Genomic DNA, 21,165 nt, shown 5'->3' with positions numbered 1-21,165 from the left:
GTTTCCATCTGAGCTCTAGATATTCATGCAAGTGGTTCTCCTTTCTCCAAAGGTCTCTTTAATTTTCCTGTAGGCAGTATCTATCTTACCCCTCGTGAGATAAGCCTCTACATCCTTACATTTGTCCTCTAGCCATCCCTGATTAGCCATTTTGCACTTCCTGTCGATCTCATTTTTGAGGCGTTTGTGTTCCTTTTTGCCTGTTTCATTTACTGCGTTTTTATATTTTCTCCTTTCATCAATTCAATATTTCTTCTGTTACTCAAGGATTTCTACTAGCCCTCGTCTTTTTACCTACTTGATCCTCTGCTGCCTTTACTACTTCATCCCTCAAAGCTACCCATTCTTCTTCTACTGTATTTCTTTCACCCATTCTTTCCATTGGTTCCCCTACGCTCTCCCTGAAACTCTGTACCACTTCTGGTTTAGTCAGTTTATTCAGGTCCCATCTCCTTAAATTCCCACCTTTTAGCAGTTTCTTCAGTTCATAACCAATAGATTGTGGTCAGAGTCCACATCTGCCCCTGGAAATGTCTTACAATTTAAAACCTGGTCCCTAAATCTCTGTCTTACCATTATATAATCTATCTGATACCTTCTAGTGTCTCCAGGCTTCTTCCATGTATACAACCTTCTTTCATGATTCTTGAACCAAGTGTTAGCTATGATTAAGTTATGCTCTGTGCAAAATTCTACCAGGCGGTTTCCTCTTTCATTTCTTAGCCCCAATCCATATTTACCTACTACGTTTCCTTCTCTCCCTTTTCCTACTACCGAATTACAGTCACCCATGACTATTAAATTTACGTCTCCCTTCACTAACTGATTAATTTCTTTTATTTCATCACACATTTCTTCAATTTCTTCGTCATCTGCAGAGCTAGTTGGCATATAAACTTGTACTACTGTAGTAGGCGTGGGCTTCGTGTCTATCTGGGCCACAATAATGCGTTCACTATGCTGTTTGTAGTAGCTTACCCGCATTCCAATTTCTTTATTCATTATTAAACCTACTCCTGCATTACCCCTATTTGACGTTGTATTTATAACCCTGTATTCGCCTGAGCAAAAGTCTTGTTCCTCCCGCCACCGAACTTCACTAATTCCCACTATATCTAACTTTAACCTATCCATTTCCCTTTTTAAATTTTCTAACCTACCTGCCCGATTAAGGGATTTGACATTGCAATCTCCGATCCGTAGAACGCCAGTTTTCTTCCTCCTGATAACGACGTCCTCTTGAGTAGTCCCTGCCCGGATATCAGAATGGGGGACTATTTTACCTCCGGAATATTTTACCCAAGAGGACGACATCATCATTAACCATACAGTAAAGCTGCATGCCCTCAGGAAAAATTACGGCTGTAGTTTCCCCTTGCTTTCAACCGTTCGCAGTACCAGCACAGCAATGCTGTTTTGGTTAGTGTTACAAGGCCAGATCAGTCAATCATCCAGACTGTTGCCCCTGCAACTACTGAAAAGGCTCCTGCCCCTCTTCAGGAACCACACGTTTGTCTGGTGTCTCGACAGATACCACTCCGTTGTGGTTGGACCTACGGTACGGCTATCTGTATCGCTGAGGCACGCAAGCCTCCCCACCAACGGCAAGGTCCATGGTTCAAGGGGGGGGGGGGGGAGGATCGTTATAACTTCTGAATCGTTTGCGTTAGGACGTTCAAACTGCACAGTGGCCGCGTGGCACGATAGGGAATTAGTATGCGCATGTGCACGTTTCTTGTTGTTGTCGGCCATTTGCATGTGAAAATGCCTGTGCGTAAAGTGCTTGTGAAGGTCTACTATGCAAGCAACAACAGCCCAACTGCGCCTCTAAGGAAAAAATGGTACTAAGCACTATGGGACTTAAAATGTAGCGGTTCTAGACGCTTCAGTCTGGAACCGTGTGACCGCTACGGTCGCAGGTTCGAATCCTGCCTTGGGCATGGATGTGTGTGATGTCCTTAGGTTAGTTATTTTTAAGTAGTTCTATGTTCTAGGGGACTGATGACCACAGATGTTACGTCCTATAGTGCTCAGAGCCAGTTGAACCATTTGAACTTAATATCTGATGTCATCAGTCCCCTAGACTTGGAACTAAGTAAACCTAACTAACCGAAGGACATCACACACATCAATGCCCGAGGCAGGATTCGAACCTGCGATCGTAGCAGCCGCGTGGTTCCGGACTGAAGCGCGTAGAACCACTCGGTCACAGCGGCCGGTTGGCTCAAAGGAAGTTTGCAACCGACTCAAGCTGAAGACCTCCGTGTAAGTGTGCTACGAATTCGATTCGCAGTTTTGAGAGAGCGGGTAGTGTTCGTGATGACATTTTTCTCGATGTCAGTCGTCCAAAAAACATGACAACAACTAAAAAGATCTACGAGATACGTGCTATGTTTCAAACCAGCCCCAGGAAAACGATCAGACGAGCTGCTCAACGGGTGGAAATCAACCAGGAGACATTGCGACAAACATGGCTGTTGCAGACTTGCATCTCTTTCCATACAAAATTCAAACCCATCAGCAATTTAGTCCCAGGGCCATGTAACAGCGATTGTGTTTCGCCAACACTATTGTCCACTCAATTGACGAACAGGACTTTGATGTGAATATGGTTTCGTTTAGCGACAAAGCCCACTTTCATTTGGATGGGTTCGTCAATACGCAAAATTGGCGCATTTTGGGGACCGAGAATACGCACCCTCAACAGGTGACCGTGTGGCGTGCAGTGTCCAGTCACGGAATAATCGGTGCGATATTCCTTGACTTGATGGCACGGTGATTACCGAACGATACGTGAAGGTTTTGGAAGATGATTTCATCCCAGTTACCTAAAGTGACACTGATTTCGACAGTATGTGGTTCATGCAAGACGGAGCTCAACCCTATCGAAGCAGGAGAGCATTTTTATGTCCTGGAGGAGTACTTTGGGGCTGCATTCTGGCTCTGGGGTACCCAAAGGCCACTGACATGGGCCACAATTGGCACCCATATTCTCCGGATCTGAGCTTATGCGACTCCTTTTTGTGGGGCTGTATTAAAGACACGGTGTACAACAGTAACCCCAAAACCATTGCTGAGTTGAAAACAGCCATTCAGGAGGTCGTAACAGCATCTATGTCCCGACACTTGAAGTGCTCATGCAGTATTTCGCTATTCGTCTACGTCAGATCCTCGCCGAATGTCAGACATGTTGAACATGATTTAACATAAATCCGAATATCTGTAGCGACGTTTTCGTGTTGAATAAAGCGTGTACACGCCGTAGTTTGTAACTACTTTACGGTTTTTTTTCATATAGTTCAGTAACTGCCACCCGGTAATATCTTTGAAGCAGCTCTACGATGTCTGCAGCTCGTAGCGGACTGACACTGTCGATTTATTTAAATTACTCCAAAGATATGCCGGGTGTTCCAGTTACACACAGCAAATGATCTGAAATATTAAAAGATTCGGAGCAGTATCAAGGAAAATATGAGGTAGAGAATGTAATTATCTGAATTTCTCACAAAGACCTGATTTTAGAGCATTTGCATGGGGCGCCTCTAATTAACTGACAACTCGTAATTTATTACAAGAAAATTGCAAATATTAAATCACACAGCTTTTGCCCGACAGTGAATAGATGCCAAGTCAAAATTCCTTACCATTTGTATCCATTAACTTCCATCCAGTAGGTCTATGTATCGTCTGCTCCGGCTTGCTATGTTAGTTTTAGTGTCGACGTTTGCACGTTAGGCAACTCCACACAGCTCCGCGATTACTTTAATTTACAAACTGCATTCTCCACAACCAAGCAAGTAAGCTAGTTACTGACATCCCTCCATCGTAAACTATTTCGAAATTCTGTACACACAAACTCTCCACCGTCTGACATTGACGTCAGACATAAACGACGTTAAAATGAAAATTTCAACTGCCTCTAGAAACTGTCTTTGAGTTAACTGTGGCAGAGATCCCTGGTCATAGCTGTTTACAAATATGAATCTTTCATCGTCTTAATACAAAACTAACGTTCAGATTCACATCTCCCAGCTTGTGCAGTTTAGTGAAATGTTGACAGAATTTAACAAGATAAAATCATTATGAAGCCCGTGAGAAACTGAATAATCGAACTTAAGTTACATAAGGTTTCTGTGGAGTCTCAGATACTTTTGAAAAACACACACGAAAGATCATGGGACCAGTTTTTCACTGCACATAAACTGTTCACCCTAATGTATTGATATTTAATCTGTACTATTCTTATCAATTAATGCCCGATAACGAACTGGTTTTTATTGATATAGCCACAGATATAACAGCGTACTTGAAATGGTTATGCAGTCGTATATGGCAGTCTAAAAGTAGGTAGGGACAAATAAATATCTAATTCAATCTTTCGTTTCATGATTTTGTAATATCTATTTTCCATTACTGCGGAGTGGTGCCTCCTAACAATGTAGTGCAATTTCTCAGTAATGAAACTTTTATACTGTTAGAGTGAGAGATTAATAACGGTAAGATGAGCCCTACATTTGTTCACCTCCTTCGTAATTTCCATAATGTCGTTGATAATATTCGAAGTTAGTGTAGAAATGAGAATATTTTTGCCTCCGCTTCGAGGCATCGATTAGAGGCCAACAGATTTTTTTTAAACTTCAGCAGTTTCAACAGGATGCGGTTGTCCTTAACGATCGGGCCACTTTATTCACTTATCTTTAAGCCAAGAGAATTCAGTCTGCATTGCTATAGCCAACTATATGTCGTTATAAGCAGTACCGAAGATAAGATTCAGTGATGTTCATAATATCTGATATCATAAAGCAAATGGAAACTCAAACCAATTCTCTGGAACACACTTCCTGAAGAAAAAATTCGGTATCTTTGTGTAAAGAAACAATCAGTGATACTAAAGGTTCAATTAAGCAAATTAATCTAGAACGAAGGCAGAAAAACTATAAATAAATGGATTCCGTAAATATGTTGCATCTGCCTTGATGTCCCACTGACAATGTGTGGGACATGACACATTCACTAGTCCGATGACCATTGGCAGCGAAGATGGATTTAGCAAGGAACACTATTTTTTAATTGTCATCTGACCACCCTTTGATTATCTCTATGTGTGAATGCACGGCTGCACTGTAGTTTTAGGAGCCTAAACAAGATACTAAAATTATTTCTGAGATAATCTGATGGTAGACATATGACTGTGAGTATGATCATATTGAGTGGAAAACGTCTCCTCTTCCTTTTCTTCTTTATGTATATAAATTGAACTCACCTGCTCTCTTCTTTCTGTATATTCAGGCTAATCTCGGGAACAACAAGAACTGGGGAGGTTTTGATATGGTTTTCATTAAAAGGCTGATCAATTTATATGGAAGTTCTGTGTACACAATTTATAAATATTTTGATTAAATTGGTTGAAGTATGATGAATTTGTGAACTGTCGCTGTGAGAACGATGCCGTTTCCAAAGAGCAGTGAAGGGAAATCTCCATGGATCAATAGCTCTGCGTAACACGATGTAGCCACAACGAAGGTATTTAAAATAAGCAGAAACATGTTTCGATGTTGTGCTAGGCACTCTAAGTTTAGAAAAAAAATCGTGGCCAAAGGTTATGACAGAAAATCGCATTTTCAATGCTATATGTCGAAACGTCGTATAAAAACATTTTTATTAATATAATATGGATTGTAAGGTTAAAGTTAACATTTTCAGTTTTCATGCTATAGTCTGAATATACATCATTGTACACTCCTAGCAGAGCGAGGTCAGTGGTCGAACTCAGTAGATCTGTAACAGCCGAGCGGAGTGGACGTGGTGTGTGTTTTTGCCTGCAGCGCGAACTTGCTTGCCTTGTTTACTTCCTCTGGCCAGCACAAAAGTGACGCCATAGCGTGATAAGATCATGGCGAATCAATACAGAAAAACAATACAGAAGTTCGATTTTGAAACAACTTTAATACACTAAAAGCTCTCAATGTCAAGCGCTTTTAAAGGGAGAGGTCAAGATACCACCTTCTGACGTTGTTCCATTCACTTTTCGATCATAAGTAATATAGTCTATCTAAAACTTATTGACGATGTTACGTCAGACATGAAGCAAGGATTCCGCTTCTGTATGCACATGGTAATGTTTGCAATTTCAAGGTTGATCTTGCTGGACTGGGACTCCATACTGTACATGTGTTCGACCTACCCTTCAAACAACCACCAGCAGATGTCGTGGCATTGCACTGCCCCTGTGGCATAGTATAAGAACACGTGACAGAAAAGTGGACCCAATATTATTCTGTAATCCTGACTGTTCGTCTCTCAATTAGTGGGGGAGAAACTTATCGTCGAAACAGGCAAAACATAAATATTTCTCTCACCACGCTCAACAGACGAACGAAATATCGCCGCAGTGACATTTTTCTGGTATATTCACGTAGCCAAAAACGTATCTATCAGATATCAGTTTGCAAGTCCTACCAAATACACTCCTGGAAATTGAAATAAGAACACCGTGAATTCATTGTCCCAGGAAGGGGAACCTTTATTGACACTTTCCTGGGGTCAGATACATCACATGATCACACTGACAGAACCACAGGCACATAGACACAGGCCGGCCGCTGGTGGCCGAGCGGTTCTGGCGCTACAGTCTGGAACCGCGCGACCGCTACGGTCGCAGGTTCGAATCCTGCCTCGGTCATGGATGTGTGTGTTGTCCTTAGGTTAGTTAGGTTTAAGTAGTTCTAAGTTCTAGGGGACTTATGACCTCAGCAGTTGAGTCCCATAGTGCTCAGAGCCATTTGAACCATTTTGAACATAGACACAGGCAACAGAGCATGCACAATGTCGGCACTAGTACAGTGTATATCCACCTTTCGCAGCAATGCAGGCTGCTATTCTCCCATGGAGACGATCGTAGAGATGCTGGATGTAGTCCTATGGAACGGCTTGCCATGCCATTTCCACCTGGCGCCTCAGTTGGACCAGCGTTCGTGCTGGACGTGCAGACCGCGTGAGACGACGCTTCATCCAGTCCCAAACATGCTCAATGGGGGACAGATCCGGAGATCTTGCTGGCCAGGGTAGTTGACTTACACCTTCTAGAGCACGTTGGGTGGCACGGGATACATGCAGACGTGCATTGTCCTGTTGGAACAGCAAGTTCCCTTGCCGGTCTAGGAATGGTAGAACGATGGGTTCGATGACGGTTTGGATGTACCGTGCACTATTCAGTGTCCCCTCGACGATCACCAGTGGTGTACGGCCAGTGTAAGAGATCGCTCCCCACACCATGATGCCGGGTGTTGGCCCTGTGTGCCTCGGTCGTATGCAGTCCTGATTGTGGCGCTCACCTGCACGGCGCCAAACACGCATACGACCATCATTGGCACCAAGGCAGAAGCGACTCTCATCGCTGAAGACGACACGTCTCCATTCGTCCCTCCATTCACGCCTGTCGCGACACCACTGGAGGCGGGCTGCACGATGTTGGGGCGTGAGCGGAAGACGGCCTAACGGTGTGCGAGACCGTAGCCCAGCTTCATGGAGACGGTTGCGAATGGTCCTCGCCGATACCCCAGGAGCAACAGTGTCCCTAATTTGCTGGGAAGTGGCGGTGCGGTCCCCTACGGCACTGCGTAGGATCCTACGGTCTTGGCGTGCATCCGTGCGTCGCTGCGGTCCGGTCCCAGGTCGACGGGCACGTGCACCTTCCGCCGACCACTGGCGACAACATCGATGTACTGTGGAGACCTCACGCCCCACGTGTTGAGCAATTCGGCGGTACGTCCACCCGGCCTCCCGCATGCCCACTATACGCCCTCGCTCAAAGTCCGTCAACTGCACATACAGTTCACGTCCACGCTGTCGCGGCATGCTACCAGTGTTAAAGACTGCGATGGAGCTCCGTATGCCACGGCAAACTGGCTGACACTGACGGCGGCGGTGCACAAATGCTGGTGTGTCCGCTGTGCCGTGCGTGTGATCATTGCTTGTACAGCCCTCTCGCAGTGTCCGGAGCAAGTATGGTGGGTCTGACACACCGATGTCAATGTGTTCTTTTTTCCATTTCCAGGAGTGTATGTAAAAGAATGTCATGAAAGACAGGCAGGAACAACTGGTTAAGGACCAACGCATGAATCTTAATAGCATCCGACCTATACTGTATGTCGCTTTGCTTTGATATCGTATGGTTTTGAAATCGTGCGACGAAGTTCTCTACCTGTCGGAAAAAGTAATCACACGTTTGACAGAGAGAGGTACATTTCGGTGGTATCACTTTCACGGCGCAGGTCGGTTGAGCATAGTCATCTACAAAAGTCCAATCGTAGTGCGTCACATATCACAATGAAAATATGTGTCAGTACGTTATGTATACTTATTTGGTTATTAATCACACCTCCCTTTATTTTATTTCAAGAAACGGAAAAGGAAAGTATTCTGATTTTCAGAATATTATCAGGTACACCGACAAAAATATCGAATGAAAAAAAGCGAAGACTAGGGATCGAACACAGAACAGCTGTTCGGTAGCTTTATGTCTTGACCGCTCTACCTACAATCTCGCACTGCTAGACGTTAGAATAATGTGTTACCAAGCTACAGCATGAAAACAAAAAACGCTAATAGCTCGAATATTATTAAATTTGGGTCCTCCACTACATTAATAAAAATGTTTGTTTTTAGACGTTCTTTCGATGTAGAGGTTTGCTCCGGTTTTCAAAAAACTAGGGAGTGTCTAGCAAAAAGCCGAAACACGTGTCACTTTATTTTCAATATAGAAGGTCCTTCCAAAACTTAGATCAAAGTCAGTGACACCCCCTCCCCCCCTTGTGTATGCGCATGAACGCTCTCCTTCGTTTGATGTACCGACAACTGGAGGATGTGTCTGGCGGGGCGTGGTCAGCGTGGACGCGACTTACCGTAATCACACATTATTCGCTATGGCACTTTGAAATAAAGCTACATTTCATGCGCAGTGTTGTTAATGTAAAGTGCTCCAGGTGAAAAGCAACTGCTCGTAAAAACTGGCGAATTCCGAGAGCTTCTTAGAGAAGGAAACAGACATGGGCACGATATTCTTGACACCTTAAAAATAGAGGATGGAATCGCATTCAGGAACTCATAGCGGATGACTACCGAAAATTTCGAAATACTTCCAAAGACGCACTTCGAAAATAAATAATTGCAGACTGTCAATTTGTGCTTCCTTCACACTAGCAATTTTTCAAATTGTAATTTTTCAGGAAATGCGAAAGATTGTTTAGAGATTTGTATATCAATGAACATTTTGCAAACTTTAAAAGATAATGCATTAATTTCTAAACAGCAATTGATACATCCATAAATCAAAAGAAGAATCTGTATAAAAATATATCTAGAAAAGACTATGAAAATATCAAGTTATTTAAAAACTTACTTTATGCATAACATATTGATGTGCAGATTTTTTTTCTTATCATCCACTTGTCAAGGAAACACAATAAAGAAAGTATATTACATACAACTTCTTTTCAATTACTGATGTATAGACTGCAGTAATTACATTAAGAGAAACTTGTAAATATTTTAAGTAGTTAAATTAATTAATATAGAGCCGCGTGGGGTAGCAGCGCCCCCCCCCCCCCACCCCGTCGGAGGTCCGAGTCCTCCCCATGGCATGGGTGTGTGTCGTCCTTAGCGTAAGTTAGTCTATGTTAGATTACGTAGTGTGCAAGCCTAGGGACCGATGACCTCAGCAGTTTGGTCCCATAGCAACTTGCCACAGTTTTCCATATTTCCTAGTTAATATATTGATAGTCCAGTGTCTCATTCTGTTTCCACAAAAGATACATTTACCATCACATTCCTCTTCAACATAGTTTCATAGAATTCCAAGGCATCATCAGGTCTTTCAATGAACTTCATCAGCTTTGACATGTCTATTTTCTTTACTGGCATGATTCATTTTCACTTCTTCGGCTGTACCCATGGCGCTGAAGGATTTCTGACCTTTTTTTCTGCATCTCTACTACAGTTCCCACAATATGTATATCTAAAAGTAAGCTTCACCTTGAAATTTCTTACCATCTATTTCATCATACGTTAGTGTCAACTGCATAAAAGCCCCTTGGATTCCTATGGACGTATAGTCGCTTGGAAGGTTTTGTGGCGTAGAGCGAGTTTTGGAATAACGGAGGGCATTTCGTAGCTTCTAACTATGGAAGTAAATGGGTTCTGAGACAACTGTTTTCTGAATAAGAAAGATACGTCAGATATTATATTCTGTAAAAAATTCATTTTGGTCATTGTCTTAAAAAGTGAGTTTTGGAAGCACGGCTTTCAGTTTGCACTTGGAATTCACTGCACAGTCCTCGAACAACAGGCAGTGTTCCTTGACTTAGAAGTCATTCGTATAGTACGCAGTCATTTGAGAACTACCGCATGGCGAAAAAAACTTGTGAATCCAAATTCTGCTGTTTTTAATTTTTTATACGAAAAGTAAAAGTTTTCGAAAAGCTGTTGAACACTTCCAGCTTTCTGCTTCCGTTAAACATAGTTGCAAAGACGATTCTTTGCATGACAGGGCGAATAAGTCGGCCACAAAGACTCTCCGACAAAGAATTAGGGCAATGCTCCTGAACAACTGTCACGGGCTACACTTCTAGGCCGGCTGCTGTGGCCGAGTGGTTCAGGTGCTTCAGTCCGGAGCCGCGTTGCTGCTACGGTCGCAGGTTCGAATCCTGCCTCAGGCATGGATGTGTATGATGTCCTTAGGTTAGGTAGGTTTTCTAAGTCTAGGGGACTGATGACGTCAGATGTTAAGTCCCATAGTGCTTAGAGCCATTTGAACACATCTAGATAAGCCATGTTTGTTTCTGTTTCATTTTCTTTTATTCGTGGCTTTCGGACTAGATTCACTCAACCAGACTCAGTTACATTACATGCCACAAATTCAGTGACACACCCACACACGGTATTCGCACAGAATGTGTACATTGGTTGTAAACATATTAATTAAAACATTAATTAAATCGCGATATACTTCCATCTTTGCCTCGAGATGTCACTCCAAACGCAAAATACGGGTACATATGAAACATAACATTCATGCCTCCTAATAAGTCTCGTGGCGTGCGCTGCTTACGTCACTTCAGTTGTATGGAACTAACGATTTTCAGTTACCTAACAATGTTCTAAGAATTTTATGCCGTAAGCAGGCCGTAAGCAAATTTACCGCTACGCCAGACAGGTCATCCGGCTGAAGACACTTAACGTTAGCCCTTAGCCCCCCCCCCCCCCCCCCCATGTGCGATTTCGGAGTGGGTCGCTAGTCTCTACTACGTGAATACAATTCTGGTCCTGTGAGACCAATGTCTCACTGCGTTCATTTTTCATTTTCTGCTATTCTATTACTGAACAAAACCTGCCACAAAATCTGTTACAGCTCTTTGGCGATTTCCCTTTACATATCGGTTTCATTATTGAAAAGCGTTCCAGTAATTTTAAATGTGGCATAAGCATCTGTGACGTCAAAAATTATTCTTAACTAAGAAATGGAGCAATTTATCACCAAAAATATTGCAACAGCCTTCATTGCTTACTATAGCAGTTTCTGTAATGTAAGAGCCCTACAATACAAGTAATGTATCAGATGTTAATTAGTGCCACACAACCCACAATTTCCCATTATTCAGTTTATTTCGGATTTTCATTCTTATGTCAGTGCGTGATTGTACTTACAAATAAAGGTTTCTATGATACTGCGATGCGAATTCAGGGTCACTCTGTTTTAACCATCCAACGGTGCACTCGGCGTTTGACAAGATCAATGTCTTTTTTAAATTAAATCTGTCTATGATGTCTATGATACAACATTACATCATCTGACAAAGTTACTTTGCAGTTATCACTGCCGACCACACAGCAAATAAAAATACATTCATATTGCTTTCACTCTTTGAGTGGCGTAAACAACGGCCCCACAGTGAATTTAAAAACATATTCGTATATTCAGTTTGGTCATGAAAACTCATTAATCGTATAAAACTAAGGAGGGATGGGGAGGGGGGGGGGGGAGAGGAATGTTATATTGTTATATTCCTACTAAATCATCGTAAACTGCACTACTACAAATTTATTCAAAGCAAGTCATAATCTATAAGTTTGCATTAGTTACTTACAATTTTTTGATATCCAGTGGTGCTACACGCCAAATTAAGTACAAATGTTCCGTTATAAAACTACTGAAATCGTAAATTTTACGGTAGTTCAGTAATCTAGGGTTGAGGAGAAGCAAACGGAAGTGTGCCAGCACGCATTTCGTACCCGTTTTGGTTTAATTTCAATAAGAATGCTACAGTTTGTAGGGCCAGCACTACCAGTATCATTTTTCCACACACGCAGTGGCCGGTTCTCCAGCTACCGCTCTGGAATGCGCTCCTTCTCCATTATGTATTACTTTCGCCTAGTGTTGACAAGAGACTCTCCTACCAACAATCACTTAGCTTTTATTTGCTTGTGTATAGCAGACGTAGTGTTTCAGCGCAAATGATCCGGAAATTACACTTACGTATATTAGTTATCTGTGTAATGCAGTTTATTTTCTTTCTCTCTGCTTGGATTAATGAAAACTTACCGCTGGTTTTTCCAATACGGTCCGTTCTTAAACGTTTGCATTAAGTTAAAACCACAATGTCTAGAAACAGGTCGTATTTAATAGTGCTCAAAAGAGAAAATTAAAAGCCCGTCGAGACGACGATGCTAAAAAACAATGGAGACAGATACAACCTTCAACTGACCAGCTACATGCCAAGAACAGACATGTATTAAAATTACTAATAGAAGTTAAATTGGAGAAAAGTCTGACGATTTAAAAATTGTAAAGTTGTACTTATTACCGCTGCATAACGAAAAAGGGGGAACATTCTGGCTGTCGGAAGTTCATTGAGGACACGATACCAGCGGTGAAAATAAATTGAGCATAAATTCTGGTGCTGTTCAATTTGAAAACGGGCCACCAGGAATAGACTCCGTTTCACTATCACCGTGTGGTACACTGTGTAGCCTGCTGTTTATTCGGAGATGGAAACACACATGACATGATGCATAAATAATGAACGGCAAGGTCATTTAAAGGTTCAAATGGTTCAAATGGCTCTGAGCACTATGGGACTCAACTGCTGAGGTCATTAGTCCCCTAGAACTTAGAACTAGTTAAACCTAACTAACCTAAGGACATCACACACATCCATGCCCGAGGCAGGATTCGAACCTGCGACCGTAGCGTCATTTAAAGGCATGTATTACTTACAGAATGTGGAAACATAGCGAAACCATTAATATAGTTCTCGATGAAGGGCGTGATCAATTGAAAGCTATAATTTCTATAATAATAGATGTAACAAGGACATTAACTATGTAAAATTCCTTTCTGCAGCCATCGTGAATATGAAATAGGGGATCAGAGTAGCAACATCTTAATTTAATAGACCTCCTCTTCAGGTATGATCCTGTTCTCAGGACACGTCTATCAAATGAAATACAAATTTGAAATCAAATTGTGAGCCCACAAATTCAAAACGATGTGGCACAACTGTTAAATGATTCTATGTTGGAACGGATCTTTAGCGAAAATGAACATCATCTATTTTATTCACTTACTGAAGATCTAAACCCCCGATGTTGGGAAAGGACCAACTTAGTGTTTTTGTAAGATATTTGTACTTAGATATAAGGAAACCTGATAGAAAGGAGTTTCAAGTAAAGTAATCGTTTTTAAGATTCCGTGAGGTATGGGACCAAGATGCTGAGAATACTGAAAAAGAAATCATACCTGATTTAGAGAAAATGCGACTGGATAGGTGCTGAGGTCAAGGATATGGTGGTGCTTCATGCGTCAGTGCCAAGTACTCAGTTTTGCAGTCAAGTATCAAAGAACAGGTCCCAAATGCTGAATTTACATGTTGTTCAACACGAAACTGTAATATGGTACTAAATGACTTCGTGAAGATTGTGGCGGAGCTGCAACAGTCTTATGAGAAAGTACAATGCATTTATATTTTCTTTAGTGCTTCGATCGTTCCCCGAAACAAACGAATCTGTTGCAACTGACAAGTTTTACAGCGACTCTGAAGAAACTGTTCCCAGCCAATTGCTCTTCCAGATTTTGTTGTTCTCAATCAAACAGAATTCCATACTAATTTTTGAGTGTCTGTCAGATGGGATTTTAAAGCATAAGAAAAAATCAAAGAGGAAAGAAGCTTGTAATTTAGTAAAAATATGGAAACTTGATTTTGTCCTACGTCTCATAATTAAAAGTCAGATTTTGGAAAATATGAAGCTAGTTTCCAAACGACTGCAGTCCCGTAATGGTGAGTGCGTGTGAAATCCTATGGGACTTAACTGCTAAAGTCATCAGTCCCTAAGCTTACACACTACTTAACCTAAATTATCCGAAGGACAAACCCACACACCGATGCCCGGGGGAGGACTCGAACATCCGCTTGGACCAGCCGCACAGTCCATGACTGCAGCGGCCGAAGACCGCTCGGCTAATCCCGCGCGGCTCGTAATGGTGATGTAGAGATTCCGTCTCCACTACTTCAAGCTGTAAGAAACAATTTAGTCACCGTAATAAGCAATTTTGAGATTGTTGTAGGAGCTAAAGTACTTTCGAAAGCTTGAAGCTTGGATCCAAAGTAGACGTAAAAGCGTATCCATTTAAAGTAAAGAAATGTTTGGACGACCTTTCTGCGGATCTTAGTGTTATGGATATGCTAAAGTCTTCTAAGGCCACAGTCCTAATGCTTTTCAAAATTATATCAACAATATTACACAAACATTTCACCAGCCTTCAGAATGTTAAGGATTATTTTTCTTTCTTATATCCTTTTCATCATTTTAAGCTAGAAATCGAAAAGAGCAGAAAAACTGGCTAAAAATACGCATCTTATTTTACGTCAAATCTTTCACATGAACTCATTCGCATAAAAACTCATATGTCGAAAGAATTAGGAAAGAGGAAACTTTTTGTCAATTACAGATATCGAAAAATGTTTGTCTGTTGAAAACACATTTCTCGCAGGTGGTCTACGTGATGTATGCACAGATCTTCAGCTGTACCATTGTATATGATTATGAAAGTCATTTCTGCTATGAAAGAAAGATCATTTTCTAAATGTAAACTAATCAAAACGTTTCGTAGAAACTGAATATTCTAGTGTAGGTTGGGTGATTTAGCAGTAGTAGCCGTTCACTGAAACAGAAAAAATATAGTTCTCTTCACTTGCATGACGTTGTCTAAAAATTTTTTGAGTGCCACACGTAGAAGAATTGGAAAAATGTGTGTTCCTTAGCATCTAGCCTCACTTCACAAAACTGAAGGCGTTTTTCTACAAGGAGCGCACCAATAGATCAGTTTATTTCACTTTTAAGCGGAATTATGGTGCATGAAATTCTAATTTTTTTTCATATTTATTCTTTGAAGGTTTGTTACTAAACAAAGGCCCAAAACATTTACAGGAGGGAGGGGGGGGGGCGTCAAAACCTTATTTACGGCACTGCTTCTTGTATTAATGTAAGGCGGCTTGTCACCCGATATTGTTCCGCATCGGCTCTTCTGAAATAATCCTGTTAACTGTTACCCCAAATGTCTTATGCTATAACATCTCTAATTGAAAATGCCTCCAAACCTCCGAAATCAACACGTGAACCTGCAACAATAGCTTCAGTCAACCAAGTACTTTGAAGTATAGACATTGTATACTCCGCTATATGCCTTGAAATATTTTATAGTATAACTATACTGTATTTGTGCTATTGAACAGGCCTCTACAACGCAGAGGAGATGTTACAGATATCACTATGTTCCTCTTTACAGGAGCTTGAAGGCAGTTACCGTTGAGATTTATGGTGCGGCATATAAACTGCAGATTTTTAAATGAGGGACGGGGGAGGGGTCCCAATGTGTTTAAATGTTGTGCATGCACCAGAGCACCAGTTCAGAATTGTATGTACAATAGTAACTGTATCACTTTCAAGTAATTCTCTAAGAATTTCCAACATTAACAGTTAAGACAAATCAATAATGCTGTGTCATAAGTCTTTTTTTCAGTTTTCGAAACAAACCATTTTCACACAGTAGTGTCGTAACTGCCATCATTTTAGGCACCACCAGTTTGTCATACATATTTTACACGAAACTGATTGCATGTTATATTTCTTGCAGAATCTCAATGACGCTGTCCTGCCCAATGGATCTGAGGAGGTACCCACATGACGTCCAAGTGTGCTCCCTAATGATGGGATCCTGTAAGTCTGGCATATATTACATGTCGTAGGATTTTATTTTTGTAGACCACTTTTTTGGAGCTTTTATGTTACTTCATATTTCTTACAATTATTGAAGGAACATTAAATAATCACAACGACTTTCTTCAAAAGCATATTTGTCCATTAAGGTTGATTCCACGCTTCATCTCGCTTTCCACATATGGTAACATCTACAGCACACTGAAACACTTTTAATATTACTGCGAAAAATTTAGTGCTTGTGAAACCACATGCATTTAGGGTAACGCTGTTTTTAAAATAAGTAGCAAGTATCAGGAACAGGCCCATTATTATGATTGAGCCCAATAGTATGATTTACGTGTCATACAAACCAGAAGGCTGAACAAAATTTTTAAAGACTGGTAATGTTTTGTCGTTTTTAGCTAGCGGTTTAAGTCCAGAGCTAAGTAGTTGCTTCAGTAGCGTGGCTAAACAAACATTTTAGTGGTAGCTTTAACAACTAAAGTCTCATGTTGGGCACAATTTTACATAGTTTAGCCGTTAACTAGGCCCCAAAGCAGAAGTTAATTTATGTGATAACGACCTTCATTAAATCTCACATCGGTCATTAATTATCGTTACTTATACATAATATAAAATATATGCAGTTAAGTGTAATATAAGCAACGGACAACAACTGTAAAGATTAGGTGCCCATGCACATTAATTTAAACCCAGTGCATTACAAACGTTTTATGTCAACTAAATATCTCTTTTAAACCACAACTAGATTGACTGCAGATAGCCTTTGCAGAAATTATTGTTACAAAATTAACATTTTACTTCGCATATTACAGTTCAAAAGGAAAAAGTATGCTCATTGTCTCTTAGTTTTTTTGCCACTATTCTAGGATTTTGGTAACACTGAGACAACCAGCACATTTTTGAACGTCACTGCCAGATAGTAAACGACGGCTGAGATGTTTGGTGACTTGCAGCACAGCACACATGGATCGACAGCATTTACAGTTGTTGCACGTGACAGCCGAACTGAAGGGCAGGTAATTAACTTTTCGTAACAGCACATGACAACGACATATAAATGTGCCAGCGTGTATAAAGCAGATTGGCCTAAAGCCAAAACATCTGCGCTTGATAATGGCCTAAGGCCGAAATTGCAATAGTGAAAATAAAGTTTAACTGTCACTGGCGTAAACATGATGTCCTTGAAGGGCAGGCGTCTTATCAGCAATGAGTCCAGATGATAGTAGTTGCACTCAGAACTAAAGTACTGACCTATCCCCCAGGAGATATTGAAATGCTGACACTGAAATGACGAATCAGGAAGATCTCTTGTTGCATTGCAAAAATTTTCTCTGCATGTTGTCTCCTTGCATCTGATTGCCCAAATTGTATTTTTCATTCATCAGTCGAATTATTTGTTGGTAATCATTCTGGTGTATCCATCCTCTTTTCTCTCGTTAAATAAAACAAAGACACTAAGAATTTTCCCCCCTGAAACCATTTCTGGACAACCTTGAGTAACAATTAGTTTCTTCTACAAGTCCAATGTCCTTTCGAATAGTCAGTTTGATAGGCTCCTTCAACCATCAACACTGGATACTGCCATGTCCTAGAGATGAAAACACAGTATATGCCCCCATCTCGTCCACCAGACAACTAGACAAACAATAACTGAAGATAAATGGGGTGGAATTGTCCGAGGGAAACCTTCCTCTTATTGCCTGGCCAATGCTTCATAGTCCGAATAGAATGCTTTTATCCCTACCTCAGAACGACATCTAACACTGCTGACATTAGGAGCCATAACATGACAAGTGAGGTTTCTTGTTATAAAATCTATGCAAACTATGGTTTCTTTAAAGATAATGCCTATCAAAATACAGAATGGTATGTTGCAGCATGCTCTTAACAACTGATCAATACAGTTTAGTAATAAACAACAGTTTTACTCAGTTTTCACAAAAGTCTAAGCCAATTTAGCTGCTTTCTAGGACTGCAGTTAAATGAATATAACAATTTTTGGTCCAGTGTTGAAATCAAAAACCAAAACTAAAACACAGTAGAAAGTAGAACATGGAACAAAGGCCATCAATGGCCTCAGTGGAATTTACGGTAATGACAAACAGCTTTTAACTGAACTGAGGTCCACGATCTCAGGATGATCCTGACAGGTTCTAAACTGCGATAAACATAGTGACTGACGAGTGGTGTTCGCTGCGTACACAAAAAGACTGTCTGCTTGGAGATAATTGATTTCCGCCAGTCTTATGCTGGACCATGAGGAGGTCCATCTCTGGGCCAGTTGATGTCTCTCATCCCACAGGTCTCAACACTGCCAGATAAGTTGTGTCATTTAGAATAATGGATCAGACAATTATTCTTTGCATGCATAAGTACATGCTACACGGGAGTTAGAACTTTAATAGTGGCAACTACAGGCTGGCGCGCGAAATGTGTTACCAATTGTTTCTTTCACAGTTTACGATGCACATTAGATATCCCGCTGGGATCTCTACAGCAGTACCAGCAGAGCTTGGAAAAACAAATGACATGTAATTCACGATACTGCCGCTAGGAGACTAGTAAGCAGCAATGGCTGACAATGCAAGACTGACGACACAGCAACGATCGGCAATGTGTTACTTTTTCATGAAATGAAAAGCCTTGTGACTCAGAGGCGTTTTCGACAACAGTTTAACACACAATGGGTCCCTTGCAAGAAGATCATCCAAAGGTTGTACGATAAATTTGTACAGGAAGGAACAGCATTGGAAGCGAAATGACCTCGGGCTAAGCCTGTTTGTTCTCCGGAGAATATTGAAGCGGTACGAGTTACTGTACAGAGAAGTCCCGGGAAATCGTGTAGAAAGGCAGCAGTGCAACTGGGAAAATCCAGACGCTCAGTTCAACGCATTCTTAAAAGTGACCTCCATATGTACCCATACAAGATGACCTGTGCACAGAAGCTCACTGAAGAACACAAGCAGCAGAGACTGTTTGTTCAGTGGGCAGAGGATAGGGAAGAAACTCAACAACGTTTGGTTTTCAGACGAGGCGCATTTTCATTTATACGATATGGTTAAACAAACTGTGCGCTTTTGGGCCAGTGAAAACCCACAAGTGCTTCATGAACGACAACATTACGCTCCGAGGATTACAGCGTGGGCAGTAATTTCCAGTCACGGACTTATTGGACCCTTCTTCTTTGAAGAAACTGAACAGCGATCGTTATTTGAGCATGTTTGGCAATAGCTTCATTCCACAGCTTCTTGCTACTGCCTTGCCCCTCAACACGCAGTGCTTCATGCAAGATGGAGCAAGGCCACATACTGCAAACACTGTGTTGGAGTTTTTACACGAGCATTTCGACATGCGGATCATTTCACTCAGGTTTCGAGGTCGCTTCAATAACGGACAAAATTGGCCCCTCAGTCGTGCAGACCTCAATCCATGTGACTTTTCTTTGGGAGTACCTAAAGGAAAAAAATTTCCCGAAACGTCCACGTGATTTAACGGAGCTCAGAAGACTTATTCTTCAAGCTTGCAGTGAAATTACGGAAGACACGTGCCGTAGGGTAATCACTAACTTCAGTATTCGTTTGATGGAAGTTAGGAAACGAAATGGTGGACATATTGAGCATGTGCTGAGTTAGAACAGATCTCCATGGACGGCTCTTCATTGTAGTATATGTTCCTTTCAGATTGTATTGACAATAAAGTTTATATTCAAAAACAAAATGGTAACACTTTTCGTGCGCCACCCTGTATTTATTTACAGCTCATACAAAATAGATACGTGTTTCAAAGTTTTACTGACCTTCAGAGTAGTCACCAGAATTGAGTATAACCTGTTGCCAGCGATGTGGAAGTCGTAGGATAATCTTAGCAGTGCCAGTTATGTTGACAGTTCGAGCGGCGCGTTTTATTGCCCGACGAATTTGTAGCAGTTCTGAAGCAAATGCCGTGAAGTGTAAGTTGAGCTTACGAGGGCTTAAGTCTGGCGAGTGCAGTAGGTGGTATAGCACTTAGCAGCCCCATCAGTCAAACAAATCAGTAACAGCTTGCACTGTACGTGTTTTAGCATAGACCTGCAAAATGATGGTCAGGTCCTGCAGAAAGTGTCATCACTTCTGTCTCTATGCTGTTCAGTTTTGGAACACAACCTACAACCAGCTTAGAGGCAGAAGTAATGACACTTTCTGCAGAACCTGACCATTTTGCAGGACAATCTCAAGCACATACAGTGCAAGCTGTTACTGATTTGTTTGACTGATGGGGCTGCTAAGTGCTATACAACCTACTGCTCTCCTCTGAATTAAGCCCTCGTGAGTTCAACTCGATTTCTAAAGTGGAGGAAACACTTCACTTCACGGCGTTCGCTTCAGAACTACCACAAATTCGCCGGGCAATAGACCGCGCCGCTCGAACTGTCAACACAACTCGCACTGCTAAGAGTATCCTGCAACTTCCGCATCGCTGGCAACAGGTTATACACAATTTTGGTGACTACTCTGAAGGTCAGTAAAACTTTGAAACATATCTATTTTGTACTAGCTGTAAACAAATAGCTGCTGGACATCCAGTCCTATAAGTAAATATGGTTTAGTCCGAAGAAAATTCTCCACCAAAATTCAGACATTTAGAGTTCGCACAAAATACAGTGAAGAATCGTAGTCTCGTCCTGAGCGCTGGACGAGCCCACCCCTTTGTTCCGAAGGGGCGGCCACCTCAGCTGACTGATACTTCCAAACCTAAGCACTTTGAGTGATATCAGTGCTGTCTCTTTACTACATAGCACGCCTCTGCAGTCTTCGTGCACCACAGATCCAAGGAAAGTTCTGCGTAATCAGACACAAATGATTATACGTAATGCCGTTAACTTTATGTTGGAAGAGGCAAATGATGAAT

The 21,165-nt window shown here is 41.5% G+C and overlaps 1 protein-coding gene across 1 annotated transcript in view; it reads left to right on the top strand.

The window, feature by feature from the left end:
• The window catches only part of LOC126236087 (glutamate-gated chloride channel-like), a 169,876-nt gene that overhangs the window by 46,398 nt on the left and 102,313 nt on the right, over positions 1-21,165 (top strand). The window contains exon 6 of the mRNA XM_049945155.1: positions 16,190-16,272. Coding sequence (XP_049801112.1) covers positions 16,190-16,272 — 83 coding nt within the window. The remainder of the gene's footprint in view (positions 1-16,189; positions 16,273-21,165) is intronic.

Source organism: Schistocerca nitens, chromosome 1, assembly GCF_023898315.1.
Source record: "Schistocerca nitens isolate TAMUIC-IGC-003100 chromosome 1, iqSchNite1.1, whole genome shotgun sequence".
Lineage (NCBI taxonomy): Eukaryota > Metazoa > Arthropoda > Insecta > Orthoptera > Acrididae > Schistocerca > Schistocerca nitens.
The sequence above is the reverse complement of the archived record's forward strand: the minus strand, read 5'-3'. Positions and strand labels throughout refer to the sequence as shown.